At 32.3% G+C, this 20,933-nt stretch overlaps 3 protein-coding genes across 10 annotated transcripts; 2 read left to right on the top strand and 1 right to left on the bottom strand.

Moving 5' to 3' along the window:
• Positions 1-135: 135 nt before the first annotated feature.
• Positions 136-14,575, top strand: LOC117609268 (protein DOP1 homolog). Of its 7 annotated transcripts, XM_034335384.2 has the most exons (27): positions 138-574; positions 935-1,158; positions 1,738-1,972; positions 2,058-2,335; positions 2,427-2,592; positions 2,664-2,853; positions 2,934-3,109; positions 3,191-3,463; positions 3,548-5,105; positions 5,201-5,463; positions 5,543-6,680; positions 6,757-7,182; positions 7,262-7,572; positions 7,654-7,855; positions 7,929-8,330; positions 8,430-8,566; positions 8,645-8,801; positions 8,869-9,240; positions 9,313-9,451; positions 9,618-9,789; positions 9,862-10,073; positions 10,162-10,314; positions 10,396-10,591; positions 11,051-11,062; positions 11,390-11,557; positions 11,627-11,738; positions 13,536-14,574. In XM_034335384.2, the coding sequence occupies exons 3-27, from the start codon at positions 1,917-1,919 to the stop codon at positions 13,737-13,739; spliced, it is 7,473 nt and encodes a 2,490-aa protein (XP_034191275.1). In that variant the 5' UTR covers positions 138-574; positions 935-1,158; positions 1,738-1,916; the 3' UTR covers positions 13,740-14,574. The 7 variants fall into 7 exon arrangements, with proteins under 7 accessions (XP_034191281.1, XP_034191275.1, XP_034191274.1 ...); XM_034335390.2 differs by lacking the exon at positions 935-1,158 and having other exon boundaries at positions 136-574; positions 9,313-9,427; positions 13,536-14,575; XM_034335383.2 differs by lacking the exon at positions 935-1,158.
• On the bottom strand, positions 11,803-13,600 carry LOC117609294 (uncharacterized). 2 transcript variants are annotated; one of them, XM_034335445.2, is made up of 4 exons: positions 13,461-13,600; positions 13,156-13,299; positions 12,808-13,069; positions 11,804-12,421 (listed from the first exon to the last, which is right to left on the bottom strand). In XM_034335445.2, exons 3-4 carry the CDS (start codon positions 12,929-12,931, stop codon positions 11,892-11,894), a joined length of 654 nt encoding a protein of 217 aa, XP_034191336.1. In that variant the 5' UTR covers positions 12,932-13,069; positions 13,156-13,299; positions 13,461-13,600; the 3' UTR covers positions 11,804-11,891. The 2 variants fall into 2 exon arrangements, with proteins under 2 accessions (XP_076548313.1, XP_034191336.1); XM_076692198.1 differs by having other exon boundaries at positions 11,803-12,421; positions 12,829-13,299.
• Positions 14,576-16,020: 1,445 nt separating the features above from the next.
• LOC117609278 (uncharacterized) lies at positions 16,021-20,486 on the top strand. The gene is made up of 9 exons (XM_034335413.2): positions 16,021-17,096; positions 17,209-17,666; positions 17,735-18,013; positions 18,088-18,283; positions 18,364-18,621; positions 18,690-18,932; positions 19,015-19,365; positions 19,441-19,604; positions 19,677-20,486. Exons 1-9 carry the CDS (start codon positions 16,770-16,772, stop codon positions 19,852-19,854), a joined length of 2,454 nt encoding a protein of 817 aa, XP_034191304.1. The 5' UTR covers positions 16,021-16,769; the 3' UTR covers positions 19,855-20,486.
• Positions 20,487-20,933: the final 447 nt, after the last annotated feature.

Below are 20,933 nucleotides of genomic sequence, written 5' to 3' on the forward strand. Positions count from 1 at the left end.
AGACCATTGCTTTTTTAATGAAAAATCATAATCCTTCTAAAACACTGGAGTGTCTAAGTGCTTTTATTTGATACTTAGCATTTTTACAAGCATTAATTCATTTATGTAATTACATATTTACGAATTCGAAGAAATTCAAGATAAATCATAATTCTAAATAATGAATAATTATATGATTTATAAAAACCACGATCAAAAAGATAGTTTGTAATGAACCGAACGAGAATCATTAATGTTCAATAGATAATTCTATTTGTAAAATATTATTTATACGAAATCGTTGGAGTGTGTGGATATTAGTACAGAGAAAATGATAAATATTTTTTTAACACATACAATTTTTCATACTTCGTACGTTGATAAAATATATACAAGCGAACCTCTCCCTGTTCATGGCCAGATAAGGCTGGAGCGAAAAAGATAAGGACGAGCGAAAACTATAAAGGATAGTTCAATACCATTTCCCCCGTACAACCGTATATTCTATTTTTGTGTTTATCCAACGTTTTAAAACCCTCGCGAATTGATTACATTAATAAAAGATTGAGCGCATCGAGTGTATAAACAGAGAATTGTAAGTATATAAGTACTGTTACTAAAAATTTTATTAAAATTACTTATTCCATTTCTATTAAGAAAATGAAATAGAGCGTTCGACAAATTACATTATTAAATCCATCCTATTCTACGTGCGCTACATTTGACGTACTATAATTATAAATGAAAATTAGAGCGATAACTGGTTAAAAATCATTGAATGAAAAACTTTCCCTTTTTTAAATTACATACGCGACAAGCGAATAAAACGTATGCATATGTTTACATGACAAATAAAAAAGTAAAATGAGCTGTAAATAAATACATATACATATACGGTGACGTGTGATAGATCTATGCTACGATTGGAGTGTAGCTAACTTCAGACACTTGTTAGGTGTATTACTGTAAAAGAAAAAATGGAAAAGCTGGTTTGACGGAAAACGTTTTACGGAAAGTCCGATGATCCATTTTGAGGGTTATCGGTTAACTCCACGAGCCCCTTTTAAGAATTATTTCTTGATGACGGCGAGGTTGGTGATCGAAAAACGCGCGATTGTCCAATGCTTCTCACCTTCACCCTTAACAACATATGCAAATTCGAAATGTCAACAACAGAAGGTGAGCTGTTTCTCAAACTGATGTATAACAATAGGTTTAACATGCTATTTTTAATCTCTCGTTTGGTTTATACTTGTGTTAAATGATAACCATTAACCTTCTTCGTGAAACGTTTGTTCGTTCTCCTGAAAAATTTTCGAATAGATGACACTTATACATATACATAGGACGATACGATTCTTGATATGGGTAACAGTAAGCATATAAACACAGAAAAAACATTATACTATTTATATGCGTTTAAATTTTTTCTAAACATTTATTCAACGTTTACGTCTAAAATGTACACATTTCCCTTGACGGTAACAAAGAAAAGATATCGCTTTATTTTTTTTTTCGGAAAAATATAGTACTTGTCGATCATATGGTAGAAACGGTGATACATATATTCTTAACGATATAGATAAAACGATCCCCTTTAACATAAAAAATTCATCGAACCAGTTGATATCCAGACATTGCGGTTTATTTTTGTCGTTGAAATCTGATGTGTGACAAAAGTTCTGTGTGCTCGACAAACGTATGAAACAATAGTAACTAAAATTTTTGTAATACGAGGTTACCAAATTTCTCTTTCAGACAGAACACACTCTTATCTAAACACGATGCATTGCGTGATAAAAGCCGTTTTCGACGAAACTTGTTTCATATGAATCACTTGTGATATACATCAGTTCTGGGATAATGTAAGAAGGATCAAGTTTATGTGATAAATAGCTATCTATTTTTATGGTAAATTGCAACACAAAACTGTAATAATGGGTTCAATAGCCTTGGAAGAATATGAGTTAATGAAAGACTCTAAATATAGAGTGTAAGTAAAATACTTTTATTTATTTATGTATCTGTTCAAGTTTTATTGCATTGTATAAAATGAAATATTTTATATTTTTATACAGCTATGTGTCTGCTGTTGATAAAGCTCTAAAGAGCTTTGAATATACCAGCGAATGGGCAGATTTAATTTCTGCTCTTGGAAAATTAAACAAGGTGTTACTAAGTCATATGAAGTTTCCAGTTATTCCTAGAAGAATTAAGATATCTAAAAGATTAGCACAGTGTATGCATCCAGCTTTGCCATCCGGTGTTCATTTAAAAGCTCTAGAAACTTATGACATTATTTTTAAATGTATGGGCACTAACAGACTGAGTCATGAACTCTTTATATACAGTGCTGGTAAAATAAAATATATATTAATGATATTATAAAATGAAGTTAACTTATTGTGCTAATAGTATACATTAATTAACTTAATTCTTTTTTATAGGTCTATTTCCATTGTTAGGTCATGCTGCTATGAATGTAAGACCATCCTTATTAACAGTATACGAAACACATTTTGTCCCTCTTGGAGAGAGATTGAGGCCTGGTTTAAGCGGATTTCTGAGCGGTGTTCTTCTTGGTTTAGAAGATGGTTCTGACCATTTTGATAGGTATTATTTATACCAAATAAAAGTTAAATGAAATAAATAAATTTCTTGTAAAACTTTAATAATATTTTTAGAACCAATTCTTTACTTGAGAAAGTTTGCGAAGGAGTAGGTCCAGAACATTTCTATGCATGTTTATGGGATTGTTTAGCTTCAAATTCCGGAATCCGGCTACCCGCTATATCATTTGTATTAGTACATTTCAATAAAAAACTGCCAATGGAAGAACAGAAATACATAATGGGCACAGACACTAATATTATGGTAAATATGTATAATTTGCTTTATATAAAATAAAATGAAGTACTACTTTTATTTTATTAATAGACAATATTGTGTATCAGGTAACTGCTCTTTGTGCTGGAGTACAAGACAGTTCTGTGTTAGTACAAAGAAGCGCTTTGGATTTGCTATTAGTTGGGTTTCCTGTACATAATAGTCAATTAATATACAAGCAAATGGTATCACTAGTCACAGCTGCTCTTGTCACTATATTAAGAAGAGATATGAGTTTGAATAGGTAAAATAAAGAAAATATAAAGACATGTACGAACTTTTTTTTACTTAAATGTTTTATAAATAAAATTAACATATGTAATAGGCGATTATTTGCGTGGCTTCTGGGTACTGAAGTAAGCACTTCTATTTTGAAAAGGAAAACGCATGCAACAGTTTCAGAAAACACAGAAAATACACCCACTTATTTCGATATGTATTCAAAAGAAATGTTGGTTGAAGCAATAAAATCATTGTTGAAAACTGTATGCGAGGAAAGTCCACAAGATTTGAAACCATACAGAATATTAGTTTCGTTGTTAGAAAAAGTAGATATCGGTCCAGTAATTTTGGATGATATTTTATGTGAAGTTTTTAGGTAAGATGCATCTTAAGAGAAAATATACTCAATTGGTAATAATTCATCGGTATTCTAAAGATATTAATAATGTTCATTCAACAGGACATTTTATAATGCTTGTGGACAGTCGAACAGAGTACCAAAGACGAACGAAGTGGTAAAGTCAGCAAATTTATTATTTTCAACTTTGGAACCATCTTACGTTTGGATACATTGCGGACATCTGTTTGAAAAAGCTTGTCAAACTCGGGCTAGAACAAAACACGAGGTAGAGGAAGTGGTTGTAAGACCTGTGGGTAGTGGAATGCCAAATTTCATGGAAGTCTGTATATTAACGGAATTCTTACTCGACACGGTGTCGTTGGATGCATTTATAGATACTCCATCGGAGCATCTACCCGGTTTATTTTATGAAATCATCAATAAAATTATGTTGCACATCGATATTCTGTCTCCTATGGAGATTTCAAGAAGTCTTAAATTGTGCGCTAAGATTTTATCGAAGGTCCAACCAACGGTGGTTTCAACTCACACAGACAAAAATGAGTTAGAAACAAAATTGGATGCAACCACGAATGGCAATTCTGCCACAGCATTTAGCGACAATTCTTTGACTGCTATCCCTTTGGAAAAGAGTCAATCCGATAGTAAATTAAATAAACCCGATACTTCAAGCGGTTCGTTTTCCGAAAAGAGTCCGAGTCCTAGGAGAAGAGCAAACTCGGGAGGTGCTACCAAAAGATCTGATAAAAAGTCGAAAAAGAAATCCAGCAAAAGTGCCTCTAAGTTGAGCGATTCTTTGCAAGATCAGGGCAGTAATGTTTCGGTGGTTATAACCCAAGAATCTATAGGTTTACCGAGAAATAAGAGCATGGATGACATAAAAACTGAATGTATAGAAGGAAACAGTACTAGTTCACCATCTAAGGATCAATTAATTACGTTGAAGCAAACAAGTAAAAATAGTCCTATGGGTTCCACAGGATCTCTGGGTAGAGGTCCGTCTCCGGCGTTTCAAGCACAACATACGATGTTAGAAAAATGTTTAAGGCAATACGAAACCTTTTATGTTAAACTAATTAGTAACAGAGTGTTGAGCAAAGAGAGAATGGTACACGATATGTTTGATAGTTTACTGATATCGTGTCCAAGGGAGAGTTTCGACGAAAGAATGCGATATTTAGAACTCCTGTTAAACTCTAGATTAAATATGGAAGATTCTGGTTTCTTCAGTCAAGATGTATCTGTGACAGAAGATAACAAACACTTGGATATCCTTCATTTGTATATCGATTCTGTATCACCAACCGAATGGGAGGAACCTATAAGAATTGCGTCTAGTTTGTTCGTTGAACTCTCTACGTTTCCCAAGTATTTTCTTCCTGGCGATGGAATGTTCGTAGAAGAAGAGCCAAAAGGAAATATGGTTCTTCCAGAGTGGTTAAAAGTTTTAGTAGTTTGTAGCTGTTGGTTGGGAAAGCAACCTGCTCTACAACTGACCAGTATTGCTACATTGTTGGATTTAACGGCATTACTGAAAGCTCACAGCGATATTGACACCCATACAAAGAGTGGAGAGGGCGTCACATCTGTAATTATGGTACCATTATTGAAACAGTGGCATATAATTTACTTGATGCAATATACCAATGTGTTTCAGGTATTTAATTTATTGCTGTCAACAGCGTTCATACATTTTTAAAAACAATAACATTTGTTTTTCTCTGAGCTTCACTTTGAATTTGTTTCTTGTAGGTACTGGCGCATTCTTTGTGGTATCATCTAGGTGAATTACCCGCTCACAAATATAGAATGCGTTGCGTTGAATTGTTACACGAATTACATCACGCTTTGCATAATTCTTGTGATGCAGTCGAAGATGTAATAGGAGCAGCGCTCACATCAGAAAATATAGAGAAAAGAATAGAAGCGTTTAATAGATTTTCGACCCTGTGGCATCTAGGACGAGAAATTGAAACGAACCCTAGGTTACGAGGCTGTTTGAAATCTTTCGATCAGTGAGTTATATATACTATATATTTATATGCATGTATATTTAAATATACATAATATCATTAATAGAAATGATTGTTACAGGTCATTGTTGAAAATACTGGATAATCTGCAACTCTGCGATAATTCTCCTTTAAAGCTTCACGCTCAGTCATGGCTTCTTCACTCTTTAATGCGAGGCGATATTTCACGGATAGTGGACCCGTTATTAATAATACTATTGGATCCATCTACTTGCCGCATGAGCGTACTTCATGTCAGTATACAGCACAGTAATACTGTTTTGACAAAGAACGATCCGATAGAAGAAAAATCTGAGATACAAGATGACACCGAAGGAGCGGCAAAAATATACGCGATCAGCTCCGTAGATGGAAACGTGATATATCACGTTAGCGATAGCGTGGATGAGGATAAAAAATGGCGAAAGGGCAAAAAAAAGAAAAAAACCATAAATCCAGTAAAAGTGAAGAGAATATTTGCCGTGACAACACTGGCAGCTGGTGAAAATTGCAATCAGTATGTGACCGAGAAGAATCAGTTTATGAAAGAACTGGAAGTGCCACCTAGCATATCGGGTAATCGAAAGATATCCGTATTCGTCAATCCACTGTCATTAAATTGCAACGAGAATTCCAACGATTCCTTAACAGAGGATGATTCGTTGCCTAGCGTGAAGAAGGCAAATTTAACGACAGAGTTGTTGAAAAATGCAACAAGATTTAAGAAGATGGATTTTGATAAAGGTTCAACGGCTAGTTTGGATGAGAGTCTCTTCGAGTCGGCAAATTCTAGTTTAAAAACGAAGGATAAAAATGGATTCAAGAAATTAAACGGAGAAGTTGGCTCGTCGTTGGATTCTATTACCAATAGCTTCGATTCTAGTAGTCCTGAAATAACTAATAAACAAACGAAAGCGAAAAAAGAAGCCGTTGTAATGCCAGGCAGTTCTAGAGAAGTAGCTGGGACTATCATTAAGGGTAAATATCACAGTACAAATGAATTTACAACAAATTACGATGTACACGATGTTGGAAGCTTTGAGGCAAGTGTCGAAGTACCTAGTTGGACAATGGATGACGATGAAGCTGACTTGGATGTTAGTACAACCGCTGAAGAATACTTTAGCAACTCTGGTTGCAACAGTATAGTGGAAGAAATTTTAAATGACGTTCTTGATCGTGTAATGCAATTATGCGACATCACTGAACCATCGAAAAACGTAGGTTAAAGAAAATGATTTCATATTAAAACAAATAAATCCCACATTAATTACACGGCAATTAAACAATTTTCAGGATGACGAGAGTACATACCAGAATACAAAATCTGGTCGTAATTTTGGAATCGGAGTACATAATCTTCATTCACATATGCTACTTTATTGTGGAGTTTACGACTCGATTAGAACGCTTTATGCATTACGTACACTTCGTAATGAATTATTAACCAACACTAGAATGTTTTTGTGCTGTGCCGCGACCACTAGTGTGTCTAATACAACAAAAAATACAACGTTGTTAAATTTATTAGCGAGACACCGAAAAAGTGTGTTTGGTAGAAACTTCCATGGGGATATAGCTAATACAGAATTCATAGCAGCTTATAGAAGTAGTATGTACTTAGAAGTTTTAATTAGCGTGTGCCTTTATTTCGCAAGAAGTTATTATCCTAATCTTGGACAGATGAGGCTAACGCATGAAGAAATCGCCGGGAATCGACAAGTAATTATATTGAACATCAAGTGTATCATACATTTTCTATAATTATTTATTAAATTATATTATCCTTTCCAATATGTAGGTGCAACTTGCAAGCGCAGAGCTATTAACGCTTATATTCTCCGAGTTAATTCCCATCGTTCGTGATTCAGGAAAAGGTTTCAGTTGTTACATAGTCGATCTACTTGCTAAATGTAAAGTACAAAAGGTTGCGTTGCACTGTCTTGTGTCTAGCGTAATGAATATGAAAAATGCGCATAAGGAAAGCGAAGAAGTATTTACATTTACCGAAGAGATTATTTTGTTCAATGATCCAATGATGGATAATGATACTAATAAATGCAGGTACAGAGCTAGCGATCACACGGAAGCTTTTCAAATACAATTACTACGGTGAGTATTTAAAGAAGAAAGTAAAAACTAAATTTAAAGATTTCACATTAATGTTTTTTCCTAATTTTTTTTTTATTTAAGACTATTATTAGCTTTAATCATGTTGGAACATCAATGTGGTAGTCAAAAAGGTGAGGAACTATGCCCGCCAATTATATCGACACCGAGTACTCCAACACGAACTGTTCCAAATATTATGGGAAATAGCTTAAAATACATACCCGGTGCAGCAATTCCACAACAACCAATGTTTCTCGCTAGCATACTAAGTGCATTACAATTGGTACATGTCAAATTTGCATTTATTGTATTCGTTTTATGAACGTTAACGTTTCTATGAAATGTTTGTTTTAAAGGACCACATGAGGCATTTGCATCAACATTGGACAACTCTTGTTACATCGAGTCTTCCGTTTATGGGATCTTCGTTAACTTCGATAGTAACGTCAGTCATTCACCAACTGTGTTGCAACATTGAACATTTGGCGTCGTACTATATTAACGAGGAAACAATAACGGCAACAAAGTTACAGGATATCAGTACAGTTGAATGTTGTCTTCCTGCGGATTATACAGTTACACATTTAGAAGCTTTAACATTTTTACTTCATTACTGCTTATTGGATACATCACAGCAGATGGGGTTTTCCTTTAATCAGCCCTTGAGTGGTACAATTCAGACTGGAATTCCTGGGGCAAATCCAGGACAGATATTTAATAATCTTATTCATGTATTTATGCCGAGTCCTCTATCTCCAGTAAGCTTATGAATTCATAAACTTTTAGAACTTTAAAAACAAAACATACGTGCCATGGGAAAATATGATATATATATTTTTCTATGGTTTTTTTTGTAGGATCTCACTACGTCAAAAGATAAAAGTGGCCCGAGTGAATTACAGCAGCACGCTAGAAGAACCGCTTTGAGTCATCTACCGAGAATAATCGCATCTCTGTCTACTCTTTGGCAAGCAGTCTTAGCAACAAAAGACAAGTTTGTTATATGTTTTTATACGTTAAGCATTAAAAGTCCATATTATACTAATAACATTTTTTTTTTATCGTAATCTAGCGATCAAGCCAGTTGTGTGGTTGGTAGTCCAAGAATAGTGAAACATCAGCTTTTAGAACTTCTGTCTCCTATATCTTTCCATCATGGAGTAAACTTCTTGGCCGCGATTGCTGTTGCTTGGCACGAAAGGCGACAATCCTGTAGTACTTCTAAGAAGGTAACTATTTTATAAAAATTTTTAATCGACTAAAAGTTTAAAATAATTTTGTATTTTATTTCCTCAGGTACTTCCGGAAGCTTGTCCGAATCAACAAGTGATGGTTGATTTAGTGAGCGCAATTCGTGTAATGCCTATTGATACTTTAGTCCAAACCGTACATCAGGTTGTAAAAAACCCTCCACCGATTCATGGTGTGAAACAAGACTTTTCGTTAGAAGTTTCTGTGTTAGAGTTGCTTTATGTCTACATGCAAAGTAACACGTCCCAATCTCTTATCGAATCGTGGGCGTCTTTGCTGGGTTTGCTCAAAGATGGGCTATCCTTAACTGCACCGGCTCAATTTCTATTACTAGCAATTTTAAATGAATACGTACAAAAATGTCCCCCTATGCAAGAGAAAAAAGATATAAGAGATCTACAAGATGTATCGGCAAAGGTATTTTTTTTCTCTATTTATTGCAAAAATCTGTGTATACATTATTGTATTATCACGCTTACAAATTTTCAGTTAGTTGAATCGTGTTCGCAAATAGCCGGATCATGTTTAGAACAAACAACATGGCTAAGAAGAAACTTAGCAGTAAGAGAAGATGCGTTTGAAGTGGTCGAAGGATCTTCGGAAGGTAAAGAAGGCAAAACTGGTGCTGGTGCGTAATGTGCTTTTTCTTTTAGAAAGATTCTGTTTTAGATGTAGTTGGTTATTAATACCTTTAGTATTTATTATTTTCTTCTTCCGTATCAGAGCGATGTGCCTTAGCATCCCGATTCTAACTTTGTTAATATATAAAAATTAACAAGAATTTTCTTTTACAGTAACACCCGGTACACCACCTAATGCAGCATATAGTGTTCAAGCTCAGGCAGTGTTAGCAGAAATATTAGCACCTTTATTGGATGTTAGTTATGGTTCCCAAGAAAAAGAACGCGTAGTAACACTATTAACCAATCTCATGTATAATGTCACACCATATCTTAAAAATCACTCGTAAGATCCAACCTTAATTAACTTAATTCATTTATTTACAATAACACGTATTATTGATTGTAAACTTTTTAGGACAAAGAACATTGCCTCTTTTACGGCTTGCTCCCAATTATTGAGTTCCTTATCAGGCTATCAGTACACGAGAAAAGCATGGCGCAAGGATGTATTGGATCTTTTGTTAGATTCTGCCTTTTTCCAAATGACGCCAGCGTGTTTACCATATTGGAGGACTATAATAGATAATTTAATGACACACGACAATACAACGTTTCGAGATTTAATGAGTAGTTATCCTCATAACATGAGCAGTAACCTAAAATTTTGAAAATTTTTATGAACAAATTTTTTTTAAATTAATTTATTCTGTTATAGATCGCGTTTCCATGGCTCAGAGTAGCAGCATCAGTATATTTTCCTCGAAGGAACAGGAGTATGAGCAGAAAGCTCAACTTCTGAAAAGATTAGCATACGTCATACTTTGCAGTGAAATGGATCAGTATCATAAATATATGCCTGAAATTCAGGGTAAGTATTAATAAAAAAAATATTATAAATCTTAGCTAATATTGTATTGACAGGATGTTAAATTCTTTTATCCTTTACTAGAACGGTTAGCAGATAGTTTGCGATTACCACAAGTTATTCCATCGATTCAGGCACAAGTCTTTCTTTGTTTTCGAGTGTTACTTTTAAGAATGTCACCGCAACATGCTACTTCCTTATGGCCCGTAATAGTCAGCGAACTTGTTCAGGTCTTCCTATATATTGAACAAGAATTGAACACTGATAGTGAAGAATTTAGGTATGATAAAGCTTGTTATTTTTAATAATCACTCTGCTTTGGGGATTTTGGTGCTTCTAATGCATGATATTTTAGTGGTTTTAGTTTGTAAATTATATACAATTGGATATTGATTTTATTAAAATTTTATTGATAGTTGGATTATTCTTAAATAATTCTAGTACATGATTCGAATCAATTTTTCTTAATTTTAATATAAAGTAAAAATTTAATTGAAATTAATTTTTTGAAATATTTTAATCAATAATACAATTTATTGTATAGGTTTTATCTATCCTTAAATGTTTTTGTGGTACTTTTTTTAAACGTACGCAACGTACCATGCTCTAATCGCATCATTTGTATTTATTCCTTACTAACAATATACCTAATGTCATATTGTTTTTGGCTCTGTTTCGGTATCCGTGATTTGATGGAATTTGTGATGCCTCCGTAAATTGATTGGTGTTGGGACATCAGTCGTCATGGCAGGTAATTGAATGCTTCTTGGATATTAACATTTATGATCAAATTTCAAAACCATGTATCTAAGATTTCTATCTATGCAGAAATTTTTAGATACTATATTCCATATACAGACAATTGTTAAAAAATAATATTACAGCATTTCAAAGATCTTGTAGCATTGGAAAACAGTAGTTACAATATGGATATTCTATGGGATTTGCGTTCATTGTGTATTTTGCTTTTAATTGTATCATGCTAAAATTAATTTCTCAAGAATTTATTAATCAGTGTTTATGTATTAACTAATATGTTTCATTTTTCAAATGAATTGTATGCCCCATGTTTATACAGTTCACACATAAAACTACTCTCAGCTTTGGATTCATCATGGGCTGTAAATGCTAGTAATGGACTTCAAGCACATGGTCATCCTCACTGGTTACAGCTGCAACTTGCAGCTGCTAAATTGTTAGATTTAGCATTACTCTTACCTGCTCACAGGCTTCCTCAGTTTCAGATGTAAGCAGAACAAAGTTGCATAAAATACTTTATTCAAAGTATGATATAAAATTGACATTTGTTTTGTAGGTATAGATGGGCATTTGTAGGAGATTCAGCAGCAGGATGTATGGAAAATAACAATCTGTCTTCTGACTTTGTACCGCATATTACAAGAATAGCAAAATTGATGGACAGCAAGGTATGTGATAGAACAAACATTAAATTTAAGAATTTTTCTATTAGTTTATTTAAATTTATATAAAATCAGTATTCTGTTGTGTTATGCATAATGTGATTAATGATAAAAATAAGATTAATGCACCATTTCATATATTACTTTATCTTATACGAATTACGTGATATAAAAATGATCATCTTTCGAAGAACAATGTTCTGGCAATGAACATTGTTGCGTTTTTTCATCGAACACATATTCTTCTTTACATTCACATCCACTTTTGCATGGTGTGTAACAATCTACCACGTCCGGTTCGGAGCATGTGAATTGACAAAGGCAATGGGTCCAAACTGACTTTTCATCACATTGTTGAATATTTCTAGTAATCACGTAATCAAGCTCTTCGTAATCATATCCAGGAATTCGGTGCTTAGTGTATCGATACACTTTCTCGGGTTTATACCAATTTAATTGTGCAACTGGCGATCTTTTTTTAAGAGCGTCATCTCTATTCTCGAATGGTATTTGAAGATCATTTCTATGGGGGTAGACATCATTTTGCACATTTGCGTCTTCGAAATTACTTAAAATATAAAAATCGTCTTGATTAACATCTATATGATCTTTCTCGTAATTCCCAATGTAATTAATTGGCATATCCTCATAAAATTCTAAGTCTTTGTAATCAGAATCATCGGTATATTCTAAAAATAAAATATGCATAATATTAAATTACAAATGAATATTAGAGAACGATTGCAGCACAATATTATACAAGTATGACCTACGATTTAATTTCTATTAATTGCTGTTAACTAGCTTAAATTAAGTCTATTGAAAGCAATGAAATTATACTTATTAGCTACATAAAAATATATAAATTAAAAACCTAATTTAAATTTATAATAGAGAACTCATTAATATAATTAAATATCAAGTTTAATTAGTAATTCATCAATTATCTAAAACACTATTAACTTAAAAATGTAATATAGTTGGAAACTTATTATGTACAGTTAAATAATTAATTCTGCTGTCTATTACTTCTTTTTTATTAACAAGATATTGATTAACAAACTACAATACTTACGTGATTGTGTATAACACTTACGAGCATTTATTACCACTATAAGATAGAAAATAAAACAAGTAACTGTTCTTAGTCCAGTCACTGCCATGGCCACTTTCAAACTGACTCTGTCGGTGAAGTGCATACACTCTTTTACTACAAACGTACTCAATTAACACTGTGTGATTTCCTCACATATTTCATTCAATTATAAAATAATAATTATTGTCATATATTCTTTTTAAATTTACAGTATTTAATAGTTTTTTAAATACACTGAAAACTAAACAGAAAATTTTTCATACAATTATATAAATCAGTTTTATTATTGTATTTCACTTATTAATTTTATTGTTGCTTATTATGTACTTAATCAATTAAAAAATGTGTGCACTGCCTGGGGTTGCTTTCATCAGTACCTGATGAAATACTTATTTTGGTAATGTACCAATCATATATGTATAGTTTATTTTTGTAACTATGCCAGTAACCCACTATTTCAGCAATTCATTCCTTAAATTAAACATTATTGTGTAAATTATGTTAACAGTCTTAACATTAAATGATACTTGTGTTATAGTGTTAAATAGAATATTTAATTTCAAGTCATGAGAAGAAAAAAGAGGTTGAGGATTATAAATAATCTAAAAGTAACACAACAGAATACCACATACTTAAATTATTGCTACCATTAATGACAAGTTCTGTTGTGTAATATGTATTTTCTTATTAATTCATTTATTTTGCAGTATAAACAAGAACCAAATCCTGTAAAAGCCACAGCCGGTGAACTACTCTTAACATCTAATAATATTCGTTCATTGCAAGATTTGCATTATTTTTTTACAACACTTAGTCGCAGATCAAGTGACACTCAGGCACCATTAAACATCACACAGTTGGAAACCGTGATAGAGCAAGATTTTCTTGAAAAGATGCCAGCTGCAAGGTAGTAGGGATACATTTTCAACAATGTAGCAAAACAACTCTTACAGGAGAAAGATGGAAGAAGCATTTGAACACCTTTATTCTTTGATATCTTTTTAATGCACTAATATAAACGTTAATCACATAAGATGAATCGAAATGAAACCTGATTGTATTAAGAAAAGAGCAGTTAGCTCATTTATTCACTTCTATACGGTTTTATTATAAACTTGTACATCGCATATTAAGTAACGTAGAACATGTAATATATAGAAATATTCAGATCGATATTTGATTTTTATTAGCTAAGCTTCTAACTTGTCTCCTCATTCGGTTGTGAATAGTTATCAAAAGATACAATATGCCAGGCTGGAGCCTAGCTGAATTATATCTGTAGAAAATATGTACAGTGTAATATAACTTTTTATTGCAATGTTATTCTTTCAACTATTTTTAAAGTTATTTCTTTCTTATTTATCGTGCATATCCTTTTGTTTTCTTTTTTTAATATGTTGAAGCTTTTAACGGTCGATGAAATGATAATGTACGCACGCAAAATTGTTTTTCTCTTAATACTTACATCTAATAGCGTGCTCAGTAAAGCTTTACTGAATTAATTATACATGTATTTAACAAGTATTGCAATTTACATCAATGATGTTTCCGTTTTTCTATATCTTTTGTATTTTAAATGATAATCAATACCTGTATCTAAATGAAATGGTTTTTAAAATGCAAGATTAGTAAATATTATTTGAAAATGTGAATTATTATATGCAAACATTTAATGTTATATATGAAGAAATAAAGACAGGGAATGCGTTTATACATGTGTATCATATGTGTGAATATTATATTATCTTCTGCTTAAAAATGAATATTAATATATTATTTATTGAAGAAATTTAAATTGTTTAAAAGCAAACATAGTTTTAAATTTATTGTATTGTAATTCTGTAATAAAATATTTTTCTAATAATAATATGTACCTTGTAATCTTCACACATGTGATCCATTGATTCATATGTGATTAAAAACAAATGAAAAAATGAAACTTGCTGTGAAATTATTTTTCTATGTGTAAACACAACAAATTTTAAAAGTACGCAAGTTTTTAAAGAAACGTGCTTAACAAAGCATAAACTTATTTGTTAAATATTCATTTACTAGAGTTGCCATTCTGATGTTATTGTATATACATTTATTATCTAATGCTTATACCTTAGCACCATTTTCTGATGCTCTTTCACTTCTATTACTGGTGAAACAAATTAACTGAATGCATATACAGAAATATTATCATATAAATTAACGATTAAGAATTCAAATGACAAACAAAACTGCATCTATACAAACAAGTATTATCGAATTTTATAATTAATGCTTCTTATGCAAATACTGCAGCATTTGTTATTTTCTTTTAAGAAGTATTTGTGTTCCATTCAATCATTGATTATATCTATGCAATGTGAATATATAATAATTAGAATAATATGCATTTGTTATCTATAGAAACTATGGTTGAACAGATAATTTTTCAACTTAATATTTAATTAAAACATATACTACAACAAATGAAAATATTCATATTTGTAATTTTCATGTTATTTTGGTTATTGTTACTGTTTCAAAGATACAAGCTTTTACTACATGCTATGCATAATTATAAATGGAACTTAGTCAAACAATTTGCTAACTTATTTTCTAGCGTAACATTATCATCATTGTTATGTGCCCTTTATAAAGCAATGGTTTAAGAATCGTGAAATGTGAAATTATAAAACAGATTGACAAAAGTAAATAAGTGATAATTATATATATATATATATATACATATATTTATGTTGAAATGTGTAAATTTATACAATAGATTAATGTTTAAAAGAATGCTGTAGATTTTATTTATTGAATATGTTTACAATTAATATCATTAACAAATAGTGTCCTTTTCTTTAAAGGAAATTTAAGAAATGAATGAGTGGTATGGAAAAAATAATTAACAAATTTGTATTTTGAAAATACCGCCAATGATTTTTAATATTCGATCCCAGCGCCATCTATACAAAAACGACGGAAACTATTGAATGGACAACTTGTCTAGTTATCGATCGATCCTCCAGCAGTCGGTAAATTGTTAAGTAGTTTCCGCCGCTTTTGTATAGATGTCGCTTTCGTATAGTCGGTATCGAAATAATCTACTTACCATCAATGTGCGTTTGACTGTTGTAGCGCGAAATGTTTCATATTTTTATACTGAGGACAAAGCAGATAGCGCTCGTTCTCGAGGCACAGATTCAAGACCCCTCAAAAACAAAGACATGTCCAGTCTTGTTGGATCTGTAGTCATTGCTGTTAGTATCGAACACTTTCGTAAAATCAACAACTTGCTATTTTTATTTACATCTTGTTACATCTCTTTAAGTTTTAGCGATGTAATACAATCCATTTTAATGTATACGAAAGAAATCACTGAAGAATAAATGAATTAGACGTGTAGGGACAATGCATAAGATTCTAACAGATGATTTTCTAAGCATTGAAATAGTTATCAAAACAGAGTGACTGTATGAGGTGTTGTCGAAATAGAAAAATGCAACACAACGAGAGACAGTTCGAAGGTGCATATCATAGACAACGGTATTAAGCAATATCCATGCACATAAGCGGTTACGTACGGGAACCGGTTCTCCTGAATTGTTATACTTGAAAGGCTAGTTCCGAACGGACGAAACGGCACAAGGTGAAAGTAGAATGATAAAAGAAAAATTTAGAGCTTGCAACACGAAAATCCTCCGCTGAGCTATCGAAAGACACATGTAACGTAGCCCAGAGGAAGATGCATACTTCGGTCAATTACAATTTCAAGAGTAATTCCGACATTCAGTACGAGCTGTTAACTAACCTATTTCGAGGCTGATCGTATTTCGCGATTACGTATTTGACGTGAACATAACTACAAGAAATAAACACGTATCATCGCAATCATTGTATGATTATTTTATCACAAACAATAGAGACGTCTTAAGGCGCAGGCATTTATTGATAAATTGTTTACAATGGCTGTGCCTAACAAGTGGGAGAGTGCTTGCAGATTGTGTTCAGAGGTGAAAAATGAAATGTTACCAATCTTTGGTAATGAAGGAGTACAACGTAAAGTAGCACAAAAATTACGTGCTTGCCTGCCAGTTTTAGTGTATAAAACCGATCCACTGCCAAAGCAAATATGTCAGTTCTGTGCTGCAAGGCTAGACGATGTTTATGAGTTTAGAGAATATTGCCTGAGTGTTTATAAAAGCATGCACTTAAAGTTATTAACATATAAGAATATTGAATCTGTTCAGATTTATTTAGAGGCAATGAAAAACTCTCCTGACCCTTGTCAGGTATTTAATGTTATTATTAAATTATTAGTTAACTCACATACAAGTTTCAAATGGATAAACTGTATCACATAATTGTCTGAATATTCTTTGCATAATTAATATCAATTTTCAGGCACAGTTATGGAGAGATAAGGCTAGAGCACCACCACCTTTAGTACCTTTGCCTGTTACACTGCCAGTTGAGAATCCATCAACACCGATAGATATTAGTCAGGAGCATCCAAGTAATTGTGTTGAGTCATTATCTGAATTACCATGCGAGGTAGAAATCAAAGAAATGAATACAGAACCAATATTAGAAACAGCTGTAAATGTGTATAAACCATCAAATAAAAATAATGTAGAAAATAAGATATACGAAGATGTAATAGTGGAAGATAACACAAATTCATTAATGGGAGAAAGCACTGATTCTGAACAGAATATTCAGATACAGAAAGAAGAAAAACGTACAAGTATTTTAGAACAAGTACTGATGGGTAGTTTGACAATGAATGACAGAAAAGATTTAAATTCAAAGACAAAACTATCCTCTAAGTGGTGGTGTGCACCTTGTAATAGTTACTATAAGTAAGTTATTCTTAATTGCATAATATCTTGTTTGCAACAGCCTTGTAATCGATAACTATTTATTGCAGAACAAAAGAAAGCTTAATAAAACATATGCAATTACATTGTCCAAGAAAATATACTTGTAGAAAATGTTCCACATGTTTTGAACTAGTGGAGGACTTAGCTAGACACGAAGCTACCGATCACTTGAAAGTGACACTAGATTTTGATAAGAGCGTCAAAGATTGCGATCAATGTGACAGACAATTTGTAAGTTGGGAAATGTTGAAGCAACACAGATTAAGGGATCATTTGGCTCAAGCAAATGAAATTGGGACCAATACACGATGTTCTTTATGCAATAGGTAGTATTAAATTCTGTATTTACTATAATCGTAATTCTTCTAAGTTTCCAATTTATATCCAATTTTTTTTATAGATTCTTTCCAAGCGTAGAAGATTACCAGAATCATACTCAGTTACATGAAATTAGTAATTATGCATCAACAAAACCATCACAGTTAACAGATCAACAATTAGTTAAAGTTCTTAAAAATGAGGAATCTTTAAAGGAAGTAAAAATAGAACATTTTGCAGAAACTACTAAATCACTTACATGCCCTACTTGTGGAAAAGTATAAAATTTTAAATATAGTTATGTAAAGATATAAACAAATATGGTTTAAATTATTGTTTTATACTTTCTTGTGTACAGATCTGTACTCAGCAAAGTGCATTGTCAAATCACATGCGTACTCATGAACCTAAAAGACATAAATGTGATATATGCGGACGTTCATTTGGACTCTTCATACGTCTAGCAGCACATAGAATGAGTGAACATAGCCAACAACCTACAGTCTCACCAGTTATGGCAAGTGTTGAACAAGAAGAAGCATTAAACGCTGAGAGAGAGGCTAGAGAAGCAAGAGAAGCTAGAACTCGTTCTACGAGAACCAGAACATATTCGGAGGTTGAATTATATCCATATATGTATTCAGCGATTGAATTGTATGTATGCACTATATCTATTACTTACAGATGTTAGAAAGAGAAGATATTCCTAATCACGAAGAACCACCATCAAAAAGAAGAAATGTTCCTGTAAATAATAGTGCATTTAAAAATGTTGCAAGGTGCGGTATATGTTTCCAATGGTTTAGTGATCACACTACGATGTTAATGCATTTACAAACGCATTCAGATAACTACACTTGTAAAAATTTTACATGTCACATATGTAAAAAATCATTCAAAGAAAAGTGGCAATTACTTAGACACGAGGTATGTGCCGATTATTGTAAATATTTTATTTTTTCTCCCCTCTCATGTTTTCTAATGTTAATGTCTTTATTTAAAAAAATAGGTGTCACATCAACGTAACGAGTCGACGGCAATGTACGTATGCAGTGTATGTAATAAATCGTTTTTGGACAAGAATGCGTATAAAACACATCATAAAACACACATCCTTGACAAGACATATCATTGTTCGAAGTGTAATAAAATATTTTTCAAAGAAGTGTCACTGTTAACGCATCAGTGTACAACAGAAACTTCGCTAGGTAAAAAAGGAGTTTCCTCAAAATCGTTACAGAAAGCTGCATCGTTAAGTAACAATAAAAAGTATAAATGTTCTAAATGTGATGCGTCGTTCAGTAGTTTTCAATCAAAGAATTCTCATATGAGGATACATACGGAAGAATCACAGACAATTGTAAGCTCTGCGACATTTTCTTCGTAAAGTTCAAAATTATTCAATATATTTGAAGTGTTCATTTTATTCGTGTAGGAATTAACAGAAGAACGAAACGCAGACTCCGAAGAAGAATCTATGCCAAAATTAAGTCCTGAAACTTCGTTAGGATATTCATTACCCATTGAACCGAAAGTGGAAATAAAGGAAGAAAGTGCGCCACCTCCTGTTAAACGAACTCTTATTAGAACAACTGGCGGGTAGGGTTCATTTAATTAATTTTAAATACATTAGACATCATATTAAAAATTTAACATTTATTAATCTTTCAGATATCGGTGCGGGATATGCCAGTCTCCCTTTGTTTTACGCGAGTTAGCTGTTGCGCACCTAAGATCTGCACATCCTCTTATGCCGTATCAGTGCCCTTATTGTAAAAAGCGATTTACAACGCAGTATACGTTCACGCATCATATTAAAACAGATCATCCTGATGAACACGAGAATTAAATGATATAAATTATAGTTAGCTCTAATATGCCAAATGGTTCTCATACTATAAAGATATGCCTTGAGATAACTTTTGTTTATAAATAACAAAAATATATATATAACGGTTTTCAGTTTTATACTGAAGCTGTGATTTGATAATCTGGCATACTAGTTCCTGAACAAATAATTGGCCTTAAATAAAGTTTTGTAGTTCTGTTTCATGGAAAATGATAACGCTATAGAGGTATATTCATAAATAAATATAGATTGTGTTGAACAAAATATAGTTTTTAATAAAAACTAAGTATCTATTATAGGATACTGTAATTAGGACTAGTACTTATATTGAACGTGCCTCGTTAAGTACTGTGTCATTAGCACTACACAATTTTTTAGTCAAATCGACGTATAAATGCCGAAGAGACAAAATATCCTATTAGATATTGTACGTCCCGTTAGTGATAGTTCCATGGAATCTTATAAAAGTGTTAACTCTGTTTACATGTTTTTAGAATTAAAAAAACATTCCTTTTATCAAAGAAAATTTTTTTTGATTGTTATGATTCTTTCAATATTTCTTTTATACTATCTATTTGACTTTTTGTGTAAAAATCTAGAAATTAAAGGCAACAAATAAATTTACAGTTACACTGTAAATTCTCATTATTATTTTATTTTATGTATATATCAATACTATACATATATAAGTATTTATAATAAAATCACTAATAAGAAAAAGCTTTGTACGCTTATTGAATAAATTTTTATGGAAGAAAAATCTGTTGTTATTGAACTGATTTTTAATGTAATAATATTATACTATAAATCAGTATCTCCTTTACATCCCGGCCTCCTTTATATCCCTGTATTCCTTGCATCTTTGCATCCTTGTATCACTTACATTCCTACACCCCATATATCCCTGCAGTTGGCTTCCGTAATACTTGCTTAACCCTTGCCTAATTTAGTTCCCATTTCTACCGCCAGAGAGCGCTGATCTGACATTCGAAATTTAGTTCACATTTTTGCTACCAGAGGGCCAAAATTGGTGCAAGCTTTAGTTCCTTTTTTTGCTCCCAGAGGGCGCTGATTCAACA

The sequence above is a fragment of the Osmia lignaria genome, chromosome 14, assembly GCF_051020975.1.
Source record: "Osmia lignaria lignaria isolate PbOS001 chromosome 14, iyOsmLign1, whole genome shotgun sequence".
Taxonomy (NCBI): domain Eukaryota; kingdom Metazoa; phylum Arthropoda; class Insecta; order Hymenoptera; family Megachilidae; genus Osmia; species Osmia lignaria.